This window comes from Rosa rugosa, chromosome 1 (genome assembly GCF_958449725.1).
Source record: "Rosa rugosa chromosome 1, drRosRugo1.1, whole genome shotgun sequence".
Lineage (NCBI taxonomy): Eukaryota > Viridiplantae > Streptophyta > Magnoliopsida > Rosales > Rosaceae > Rosa > Rosa rugosa.
Genome location: NC_084820.1, coordinates 51,252,456 through 51,265,197, shown reverse-complemented (window position 1 = coordinate 51,265,197; position 12,742 = coordinate 51,252,456). Strand labels below are relative to the sequence as shown.

Here is a 12,742-nt window from a genome sequence, read left to right as displayed (position 1 = left end):
GATTGCCCAAAAAAAAAAAAAAACATATAATCATTGTTAAAAAGTCCAAGTCAATCTATGCCGTGTTGCCGCAAGTTTTGGGGTGGAACTGCCTAATTATTTCATACGAATAAACTATCCGAACAAAAGGATATATATCGAGCATGCTTTAGTGACCCCTAACAAGACTTTTTGACGTTGAGCATGCTATATATTACGTTAATTAATTCTACATGTTCATTGTGATCAAGGCAAGGTGGAACTCATGAAAACTGTTGCGGCACAGGCAGTTAAATTACTATTAGTTGATCGAGTAATGTTAATTTACATCGATTTTTTTTTTTTAAATTATATCACCAAGAGACGGCGCCAATCAGACTGGGCTGCATAGCTATCGTACTATTGACTCTTGCCATTATGCCAATGCCTATAAGGCAAATGTAAGGTAAGAGCTGAACGTTATACGAAAAAGAAAAATTAAAACCAACATATAATAAAAGAGATAACAATTGATTGAAAAATGAGAAACAAGAGAGATAAGTCGACAAAACTGAACATGCAATAGAGAGCGCGACGTGAAATTTTGGAGCTGTTTTTGGATCATTAAAGTAAAATTGAATTATTTAGGACACAACATTAAAGACGTCGGCTGTGTTGTTGAAATAGTCTCCACTCTCTAAAAAATATCATTTACATGTTGAGTGTCCTTATAACTCTTCAAAAACTCCACATAAATTATGTGTCCTTATTTGGTGTCCTTGTATCCCATAATTGTAGTAATGAGTTAACCAATCATCTTATAAGTCTTGACTGGGTTGGTATTCTACAGTAGCTTTAATTGATGAATAAAGCTAATAGGTGAATTTAAATTTTTTTTACCCCAACTATCATCCGTCACTGTCACCAATTCATAACTTCACAATTATGAATGAGAAACTTATGTCACTAGACCAATTAGTACCGAACATTTACATCATAATTGATAATAATAACAATATAATAATAAGGATTAATTTCAGTTTACCCCCTTGAAGTTTGGGGGTGTCATCATTTCACCGCCCCCCCCCCCCCCCGCCCCCGCCCCCGACTTTCAATTTCACTTTTTTACCCCCTAAACTTTTCAATTTTTGTCTTCAGTGCCCAATTTCTGCTTCTCCGTCCAATATATATATATATACAGATCCTATCCAGAGCGGAGCTCCGCTTTGAAATTAACGTGTGAAGTTCGAGTTTTGGGTCACTTTTCGGTCGCATATCCACATCTCGACCGTTCAGTTTCTAGGTACTAGTGTATAGATCATCTCTGCAAATTTTCAACCAAAATAATGATTGTTAAGGTATCTAACTCGGTTAAACCAATGGACGGACTGAATCTGTCAACCTGAACCGTACTAGCTTTAAGGCAGTTATCAATGCCTTAACGATCATCATTTTGGCTGAAAATTTGCAGAGACGATCTATACACTAGTACCTAAAAACTGAACGGTCGAGATGTGGATGTGCGACCGAAAAGTGACTCAAAACTCGAACTTCACACGTTAACTTTCAAAGCGGAGCTCCGCTCTGGATAGGATATGTATATATATACATATATTAATATCTTATTCTTAATTTCCAAGGCTTATTTTATATATAGCAAAGAAATTAAGATATATATATATATATATATATTACCTAAGATAATATTTAAATCTATCACCTAAGAAGAGTATAAATAAAAAGTTTGTAGCAGTTGCTTAATGGGCAGCTCGTGCTCCAGTGGTGGGGAGTTGAGCTTTTATGAAAGAGGTGGGGGGTTCGAACCTCATGTCTTCCAAGGTTTATATATTTTGTATAATTATTCGGCCTCGCCTAAAAAGAGTATAAATATAATGTTTGCAGAAAATATTTAATTGGCAGCTCGTGCTCCAGTGGTGGGGAGTTGAGCTTTTATGAAAGAGGATGGGGTAGAGGTGGCAAACGGGCCACTAAGCACGAGCACGGCACGGGCCCGGCACTCTTAAAAGAGGCCCGGCACGGCCCAAGCCCGTTAGTGGCCCGGCACGACCCGAGCACGTTAGAATAACGGGTCGGGTTGGGCCTAAGAATATTGGCCCATTGGCCCGGCCCGGCCCGGCTCGAGCCCGTAATGGGCCCGGCACGGCCCGAGCACGACATATTGTGGGCCGGCCCGTTACAAACACAAAATTTCATTTTGTTTTTAAAAATATTAAAAAACTACAATGATGAGATTTGAATATGAGACATTTTTATTTAAAATCTCATGACAATTTCACCAATGCTTTCTTTTATATTGTCAAAATAATGAAACAAAACATTATATCCTTGTTTTGACATAAGTATTTTTTCTAAATATTAAATATATGTTTATTAATAAAGACTAATCTCATAATACTACAACTATAGAATGAAGGAAAAAATAATAGATACTAAATCTTCATTATAATAATAAAGATTAATCTCACAATAATATACTAAAAACAATATATTTTGAGTTTTTTTTTCTTTCTTTCTTTTCTTTCTTATAGTGGAATATAAAAAATTATTAGAAATCTAATCTTAAAAAGCTAAGATTAAGAAAAACGTTGTAGAACTTAATTTATTTTAATTTTCTAAATAGTTAAATAAAATTAATTTTTATTTGTTCAAATTAAGATTTTAAAATCGTACTTTATAGTGGGTAGGCACGAGCACGGCCCGTTATTGACCCGGAACGAGCACGGCCCGGCATGATATGGGCTCGGGCCATGGGCCGGGCCGGGCTTAATGTTTAAGTAAATGGGCCTGGCACGAGCCTGGCACGATAATAAATGGGCCGGCCCAAGCACGACACGAAGCACGACTAGGCCCGCTTAAAATGGGCCGGCCCGTTTGCCACCTCTAGGATGGGGGTTCGAACCTCGTGTCTTCCAAGGTTTATATATTTTGTATAATTATTCGGCCTTGCCTAAAAAGAGTATAAATATGAAGTTTGTAGATATTACATTGAGGGTAGCTCTTGCTCCAGCGGTGGGGAGTTTGCCTGTCGTGAAAGAGGTTAGGAGTTCGAACCTCACCTCTTTCAAGGATTATTTTGTATAATTATTCGGTCATAAAATGACCATTTTAGCCCTCAATATTTGGATTTAACGAGAAGCAGAAATTGGGCACGAATTTTGTATAATTATTCGGTCATAAAATGACCATTTTAGCCCTCAATATTTGGATTTAACGAGAAGCAGAAGTTGGGCACAGAAGACAAAAATTGGAAAGTTTAGGGGGTAAAAAAGTGAAATTGAAAGTCTGGGGGGTGAAATGATGACACCCCCAAACTTCAGGGGGTAAACTGAAATTAATCCTAATAATAATTAAGCTCATTAACAAAACTAATTAAAAGGTTGCAACCAAAACAAACGTTTAATTAAAAGGCGTCGTTCAGCTTAGCTAGTGAACCAATTTAATGAAACACAGAGTTTCGTGTGAGGTTGGTTTTTAGTTTTGTTGTCTGTTTTGCTGATGAAGAAAGAAAGTCAGTCTCTTCTATTCAAAATTTAGAATATCTAGTTATGGATAATTGAAGTTAAAAATTCACAACTCCAATTGCAGGAAAGGCATACGCCTCACGAGGCAGCCAATGCACGCCTCACATCACACTTTCGCTTTTGAAAACAATGCTTAGATCTATACATGGAGGACCCATTTTGGTTTAGGCACAAGGCATCTGCCCACTATTTGTGTACGCAGAGGCGCTCTAGAAGCCCACTATTCACGAACCACTTGATTAATCTTAGGATTATACTTCGCTGACCAGGTATGGTCAGCTTTGGCTGACCATATCCACTAACTGGATGACATGTGTCCTTCTAAGCCAATTAAGCCTTCCCCACGCGCTCGATCTCATCGCGATGTTGAGCCGCGCGACGTCAAACCCGTTTGTGGCGCTATGCTTCAAAATCCGTTCTCCCGGGTGACGACATCGACCTCAATGGAGGTGGAGGAACCGTAGTCCTGCTGCGAAGCAGGGAATAGTACTCTGAAGGAGGATTTGCCGTTGCCGGAGACGTGCCGTTTCCGGAGACAAGTATGGAGGGATCTTGATCCGTGGTGTAGGCTTTGATTGAGAGGGTGGGGAAGGGGTTGAGGAGGAGGAATGAGGTTGAGGATGGTCAAGTTGGTCGCCGATAGAGACTGGAGAAGAGGGAGACGGAGTGCAGGAAGAGGAAGGAGGAGAACAGAAAGAGAGGCAAAAAAAAAAAGACACGTGTTGGATCGGGAGTGTGACATGCAGGGGTTGGATAGGAAGGGCTGACCAGGGCTGGTCAGCCAAGTATTGTCCTTAATCTTACCAAGCTCTTTGTTTTGCTGACTCTGCAATTAGTACAAAGTACAAACTGTTAATTAAAGTATTTAACTGTTAAAAGTTCAAAAATGGATTTTTTCACCAAAAAACATGTATTATAAACTTATAACAAGGTTCCTTTCCAAAAAAAAAAAGTTTTAATAAAATAAAATAACAAGGGTATTGGGTCATCACCGGCTAGCCCATATTGGTAGGGACTAGAGGGCTCACGAGTCACGAGTCTAATAATGTAGACAACAAGGAATAAGATTTCACTTTACATACCTGCTGGAACGTGTTAGGGCTTAAGAGATCATTACCGAACCAGATGATAATGGAGGATCCGACGGATCAAATATCCCACTTGCTAGAAGCCATCATGGCATCATGCAGCTAATTTTCTCTCACTTGTCTACAGAAGATGCAGTCCATATGACTATATGAGCTTCACGTCAAAGACATGGCAAATTCTCTGGAACAATCACCCATGTGATAGACCTAAAGTAAGTTTGGACTCTTCATGTATGCATGTATGCAAAGCAATCTTATCTTTCAATTTTTCTAACCTTATCTCACCTTCTTCTAATGCCCATCAACAACATCAAGGGTCGGAGCAATATGTTGCAACATTTATTTGGATAATTATCATGCTTATCAGTTGTATCTCTCGTTATGTCAAATCTAATAGAGTTCTATTCTATCATTTGTAACCACTTGTACTGATTACAACTAGTCAGTTGAATATAAATACATGGTATTGTTCATTAATTAAGGTGTAGTGTCTAACAACAAACTCCAAGTTTTTTCTACGATCACAAACTCAATACTACAATCATATCTCTTCTTTCTAAACCTTTTATGGTATCAAAGCTTGTAGTGTCTAACAACAAACTCCAAATTTTTTTTCCAATGGCCACCACCGGTTCAACCTCCTCCTCCCCCACCTCCGCCCAAACACTCACCCATAACAGTGATCATTCTCTCAATTAATGCATCACAATCCTCTAATGCTAGAAGTGACTTTTCCTCTGGCAGTGTATCCCATGCATTTTCTATCCATCAGGTTAGATAGAACCAACTATCCTCTATGGTTGGCTAAGATTTCTCCTATTCTCAAGGGTCTCAAACTAATGGACATTGTGGATGGCACTAATCCTTGCCCTTCATGTTTTCTTGCTGATAGTGAAGATGAGCTCTCTAACATCGTCAATCCCAACTATGAAAATTGGATTTCTCAAGAGCAAACTGTGCTAAGTTGGATCAATGGGTCTCTCACTCTCCTTGTGCTTGCAACGGTTGCCTGTTCCACATTTGCCTTTTCCACCTGGAGGTCCTTATCAGGAGATATGCATCTCAATCATAGAATCGGGGTTTGCAGCTCCGCAGAGATCTCTTTTGTACTATCCATGGTAATCTTAGCATTTCTGACTTTGTTGACAAGATAAATTTCATTGCAGATAATCTTGCTCTTGCTGGACATCCTATGAGCAATGAAGATATATATGGTATCTATTATTAAGAACCACGTTGGTCCTCTTTATGAGAACACAGTGAGTTTTGCTCAAACAAGTGATACATCCATCACGTATGATTCCCTTGAAGTCTTACTCTTATATGTAGGAATGAAGGATGGATGATCAACATTAAGCTGCTCTTGATCTCAGCTCTCAACTGACAACCCTACATGTCTCTAATTCTTGTCGTGGCAGAGGCTGAGATCATCATTAGACTCCATTTTTTGGAGGACTTTACCCTAATTAATCCTCCTTCTAGATTTTGCAGATCGGGCACGCCAACTACATTTGGTGCTCGAGGACATGGTATTTCAAACGGTGGAACCTTTATTCTTGGTCATCATCCTTCCACCAGCAATTCATCATCTGGCAAAATTTATTGTCAAATTTGTAGCCGCATTGGTCATTCAGCTTTAGATTGCTACAATAGGTAGAACCTTTCCTTTGAAGGTAGAGTTCCCACCAAGAAACTCAATGCTTTGGCTGCCTTTGTATCTACACAGTCATCATCTACATGGTTGCTTGATAGTGGAGCCAACACCCATGTTACCTCCGATCTCAATAATCTGCAGTTCCTAATTAAAAGAGTACATTAGCATTGAGCCATTGACCAAATTGGTGGTATAGGTACAAACTCTAATTTACCTATTTCTCATGTTGGTTCCTCTCTCTTAACTACAGGTAACCAATCCTTTAAGCTAAACAATATTCTTCATTGGCATACTGCTTTTACCAATCTCCTTTCTCTCTACCAATTTTCTTCTGATAATGATTGTTATTTTCTAATATCTCCTACCATTTTTTTTTGTTAAGGACTTAAAAACAGGGAGGTTACTATTTCAGGGTAGGAGTAGATATGGTCTATCCGTTGTGCCCTCAATCAGAACATGATCTTGATCCCAGTCGTCATTTTGCTTTTGTTGGTGTACGAGTCCCCACACAAGTATGGCATTTTACGCTAGGATATTCTTCATTCAAAATTTTATCTAGGTTGTTGTCAAATAAAACTGTGCCCTTCTCGAGCCTTTTGTCGATTCATTCTGTCAGTCTTGTCCATTAGGAAAGAGTAATACTCCTTCCTTTTCAATTATTTGAGTCTGTATCAAATTATCCTTTGGAGTTAATTGATTCAAATGTTTGGTCTTGTTCAACCATGTCAATTCAAGGATTTAAATATTGTGTTCTTTTTGTTGATGATTACTCTAGATACTCTTGGATCTTTCCAATGAAAAACAAAAATGAAGTATACAATATTTTTGTGCACTTTCATAAATAAGTTGAAAATCTCCTTTCCACTAAAATCAAAATGCATCAAACTGATGAAGGAGGTGAATATACTTGCCTTGCTCTACGACAATACCTAGCTAACAATGGCATTTGTCAACTGTTTTCTTGTCCTAAACACCCTGAGCAGAATGGTCTTACCGAGCACAAGAATCGTCATAGAGTTGATACAAGTCTTACACTCTTGGCTCATGCTCATGTTCCTTCAACGTATTGGGTTGAAGCCTTTAACACTGCTATTTATATTATAAATAGACTTGCTTCTCCTGTTATTCAACATAGCACACCGTATACTAAATTATTTCACCGTGAACCACAATACAAATTTTTAAGGGTGTTTGGTTATGCTTGTTTTCTATATTTAAGACCTTACAACACCTCAAAACTTCAAGCTCGGTCAAAGAAATGTGTTTTCTAGTGATATTCCTGCCTCTGTTGTAGCTAATCTGAAGTTTTCTTTTGAACGAATAAAGGGTTTTTGTCGAGACTGCTAGATATGACAAGCTATTCCTGAAGGAGATGGAAGAACTGAAGAAGTAGTAGCCATGACTGGTTATCGATTTTCTCACTGTCTGGATCTAGGGTTTATGGAGGGGGATGCCAATAGGCACAGGAAGCTCGTGCATCACAGGCCTCCAGAAAAATGGGACATCCCATTCTTTAGGATTAGGTACAATTAGGGCTATGTGCAGCTGGTCTGTTGAAGGGTTGGGCGACTCCTTCTCCTCCCATGCTAATTGTCAATTTTATCAAGGTGGCGGGGTTGCCTATGGAGAAACTACATCTTCCAATTTCTATGGAGGCAGCTGTTATAGTGGTGGAAGAGCCTGAGATGGAGGAGGTGGTGACTCTGAGTGGTAAGAAGAGGCCAGCAGGACTAGAGCTTTTTAGGCTTGGCAAGAAATTTCTTAATCAGCTGGCGCCATCTTTGCAGGTGGATAAAGATCTGTCCTTGGTAATGAAGCAGAAACAGGCGAGACTTACCATTTCCCCTCAGAAGAAAAAATTAGACAGGCCTAAAGGAAGTAAGAACAAGGCCAAGCTGAACCGTGACATAGAGATACAAGAGAAGCGGCTAAAGAAATGGAAGTTGTTTCCCAATAAGACTGAAGACAAGTCCAAAATGGAGGATACCTGTTCTCCAGATGAAGGAGGTATATTTCCTTCTACTCCTCGTACTGTTTAAGTTGATTAAGTCGCAAATTTGTTGACTCATTTACATTGCTTTGGGGCTCTAAGTTTCTTTGTATAAGGGTGTACGTGATTCTAAAAGGTGGGTGTACTGGGGTGTGTTGGGTAACTTATTATTTGTTATATGACAGGTTGTGTTAGTGTACTATGTGTAACGACTATTTCTGACGACTCGTGGACGTGTGTTGTTATTGTACTGCTTTGCTAAATTCTTGGATCAGGTCGGATTGAGTTTTATTTGGTACTAACTAGATCTGGATTTAGGTCGATCCGCTTTAAATCTGGTCAATTGACATGTCTAATTTTGACCGATTCGTAATAACGCACGTACCCATTTTAGCCGGATTCGTAATAACGCGCATACTACTTTGGTCGGATTCGTAATAATGCACATACCACTCTGGCCAAATTCATAATAATGCACATACTGTTTTGACCAGATTTGTAATAACGCACATATTACTTTGGCCGAATTTGTAATAACAAACATTACCACTTTGGCCGCATTTGTAATAACGCACATACTACTTTGGCCGGATTCGTAATAACACACATACCACTTTGGCCGAATTTGTAATTAGTTATAACACACATTACCACTTTGGCCGGATTCGTAGTAACGAAAATACCACTTTAGCCGGATTTGTAATAACAAACATACCACTCTGTCCGCATGTGTGTTATATACTATTTTAACTAAATTCGTAATGACCAACATAACACTTTGGCCGAATTCGTGACGCAAATACCATTTTCGAGAATTTGAAATAGCATATGGTAGCATTAATTCACCATTTGTTTGTTTTTCCCCTAGACGACGCCGTGTGGAGGAGGTGATTTACTTTTCCAAATACATTGTGAGCCACAGCCCAGAAGAGAGTGTAAGTGAGAAAGCATACAATGGCCACGCCGCCGATGCCGCCGCCGAACATGGAGGGTGGCCCGCCGCAAGTTGTAGCACAGCCGCCGGGGACGGACATGACCGGAATATGCTTCAAGGACCAGCTTTGGCTGAGCTCTTATCCTCTCGATCGCAATCTGGTCTTTGATTACTTTGCAATCTCGCCCTTCTACGACTGGACCTGTAACAATGAACAGCTCCGTCAGCGCGCAATTCACCCTCTTGATATCTCTCACCTCTCGTAAGTATTCACCCTCTCAATTTTTGGATATGCTCTTCAAGTTTTGGTTTTTCCGTTCAATTTTGGTTTTTTACTTTGGTAGGGTTTGTGAATTTGTTAGAAAACTTGAGTGTATTAAGGATTTGGAGGAGGAAATTGAAGATGCATTGTGTTATTAGAAGAGGCTTAATGCTATATTGGTTGGTTATATACTATGAAACCTGAGTGATGAGCAATTGGATTAGGTGCACAGATAATAATAGGGAACAATTTATAATATTGTGGTCTATTGTCATTGCATTGACCTTAAATGATTGGGATGAAGCGGAGTTCATGGTGGTTACTTGCCTGTTTTACAGCAAAATGACGGGGACAGAATACATGCTGACGGAAGTTACGGAGCCGCACCTGTTTGTCATCCGCAAGCAAAAGAGGGACAGTCCGGAGAAAGTAACACCCATGATGACTTACTATGTCTTGGATGGTTCGATATATCAAGCACCTCAGCTTTGCAATGTTTTTGCAGCTCGAGTTGTAAGTTGTCTTCTTAAGAATGGTTGAACAGTTCAAAACTTATTTGATTGACAATTACATCATGGTGCCATAACAATATCATGAATAGAACCTGTAGCTTTTAAGTAGTTTCCGATTTATGCTTCACATCCACCTAAAGAAGCCGGGCTTAGTTAATGTCCTTTCGAGTCATTAAGACTAGCAATGGTTTGCTCTGTGATTTTGGAATTCAAAAAGCATAGTTCCATCCTGATAATCTGTCGGCACATGTTGCAGGGACGTGCTCTCTATCATATAAATAAGGCTTTCACCACTGCATCTTCAAACTTGGAGAAGATTGGATATGGTATGTGATCCCTACTTTGTCCTATTTCTTCATTATATGATATGATCTTTTTTTTTTTTTTTTGAAAGGATATGATATGCGGTGGAATGGGAATGGAAAGAATGGGATAAATTAATTCAGTATGCGGTGGCATTTGAGATAAAGATGAACGTTGGGTTCTGTTATTTGCAGAGTGATGAATATGTGAAAATGATACATAATAAAATGATGGCTAATTGAATTTAATATGCGGTTGCGTTAGAGATAATACTTGTTTTTTGTTTATTGATGATAGATTGAACTCAGGAGAGCTCCATCGAAGTATTCCCCTGATTTGCAGGAACCCTTTTGAAATAATATTGTTTCTGAGTGAATATGTATTTTGCTTTTACAACCTCTGATAAGGAAATAACAAGTGTGAAAACTGTAACACACTTTTATATGCATTGTTTGTGTCTTGTCACGGTAATTGGGGTTTTATTTTAAGATGTCAGGGCAGTTGCTTGAAAGAAGGTTTTCTTGGAGAATTCTCTGTGTTTTAGGAGGGGAGGGTACTACTGTGTCTTTGGTGTTTGAGTGATGAAAACTGATTTATGTTGGTGTCCATGAAATTCATATGGGGTTGCTTAAGCATATGAACTAGATGCTTATAGAGAACTAGCTTTTGGACACCAGAGGGTATTTTTTAGTATCTATTGTTTTTTGAGCTCTTTAGTGTTACAGATGTAGATTTATGTATTGGATGGGGAGAAAGCTCTGCCGTAGCATTTGGGGGAACAGTACCAATTGTGATTTGCATGTGACTGCCTCATTTGTTGTGTTTTTCAAGAATTTTTGTATGAACTTATTAACATCTGCAGGAAGTTGACTTGGGCTCACTAATCATGACCATTCAGAGTTTGAATAGTGGTTTGTGGCCCTTGGACCATTATAGCTGTAGAGGGTCATTCTCAGCAGAGTGTTACACCTTTCTGGGATGATTTCTCAGTTGCTTGACAGGTTTAAGTCCTCATATACTTTGTGGTGTAAAGGAATAGGTCTGAGTAGCACACACAACAATCACCTATTGCTGTGCAACATCTACTTTCAAGTCATGGGAAAGTGTTTCAGTTGTGATTTCTTAAACATAGTATCAATTACAGTATTGTTCTTGTTTCATGAGAGGTTTGCTTCAAGGAACATGATCATCTTGATCGTAGGCATGTGTACGCAAGTCTTCCGCATGTCATGCATAATTAAAGGACAAAAATGTTTTCTGTATGTGTTGATGCATCATCTCCTATTTCCATATGTTGGGTTGCTTTTTTGTGCCCCTGAATTTGATGTTAATGGTTTTAACTTTTGATATTTGTGATGCAGTTGATCCAGAAAATGAAACTGCAGCCTCTGAATCCAAGGCTAGCAAAGAGACAATTGACGTAAGGGAATTTAATCGAGTGAACCAAATTCTTCAATCGTTATTGCGCAAGGTAATTATCAAATAACTAAAATGAGTGTTTTCCCTACTCATACTGCATTAGTAAAGGATTTGGCTGAATTTCCTGATTCATGCATGATCATGTGCAAGAACATAGTCTGTGAAACATGTAGTTATTTTCTCATCACACATGCATCACCAAGAGTAACTGTTAGTTTTCACTCTGTTTATGCAGCTACCACCAGCCCCACCACCGCCACCATTCCCAGAAGGCTATGTTCCTGTACCCACTGGAGAAGCCGAGAACGGCTCAGAAACTCAGCAAGCCGGAGAGCCACAACAACCTCCGGTGGATCCCATCATTGATCAAGGGCCAGCTAAAAGGATGAAATATTAGATTAGACGTGGTTACCAACTTTACATCTTGTTAGAGTACCAAATGGTCCAGGAGAGAGACATTTCAGCATATTTGAGAAACATGGGTATATGCTTAGCTTTGTGCTTGCTTTCGACCGTTGGTTAGCAAATCATACACAGTGGAACTTTAGACATAATAGAAAGTTATGGATTGTAGTGCTTCTAATCTAGTTGTAGTCTGATTACTCATGCATTACAGAAAATGGTTTCCCTAAGACTAGGAAGTTCATTTCTTCATGTCATTTGCGAACAAAGCAGTTGTAATCATTTGGCTTAATGTCGATTTCAATCTTCATGGTAACATTGTCGTTTGTGAATATTTGTTTATTGTTCTTCCTTTTACTTTGAACAAGTGGTTATAGAATAAACCTCCGCACTAGGAACATACTTTGGACTAAATGAGATGTCTTGTTTTCAACAAGTGTCATTAAAAAAGATGATATTTGTTGCACAGTTATAGAGGAAAAAGACATGCGTGCCGACCATGAAAACATGAAGGAAAGGTGCCTCCCTCTCACGGACTGAAAATTTATATTATCCAACCTTGAATTTATTCTATAATACAAGCATTTGATGACAGCTTTGTTTTGTTAAACTTCTTTCTTTTGGCCAATTAAGACTAACGAGTCTCTCTTGTGTAGTTAAATGCTAGTGTAATTTTCC

At 38.9% G+C, this 12,742-nt stretch overlaps 1 protein-coding gene across 1 annotated transcript; it reads left to right on the top strand.

Moving 5' to 3' along the window:
• Positions 1–9,079: 9,079 nt before the first annotated feature.
• Positions 9,080–12,398, top strand: LOC133725328 (mediator of RNA polymerase II transcription subunit 6). The gene is made up of 5 exons (XM_062152542.1): positions 9,080–9,428; positions 9,767–9,941; positions 10,197–10,266; positions 11,605–11,714; positions 11,898–12,398. Exons 1-5 carry the CDS (start codon positions 9,187–9,189, stop codon positions 12,057–12,059), a joined length of 759 nt encoding a protein of 252 aa, XP_062008526.1. The 5' UTR covers positions 9,080–9,186; the 3' UTR covers positions 12,060–12,398.
• Positions 12,399–12,742: the final 344 nt, after the last annotated feature.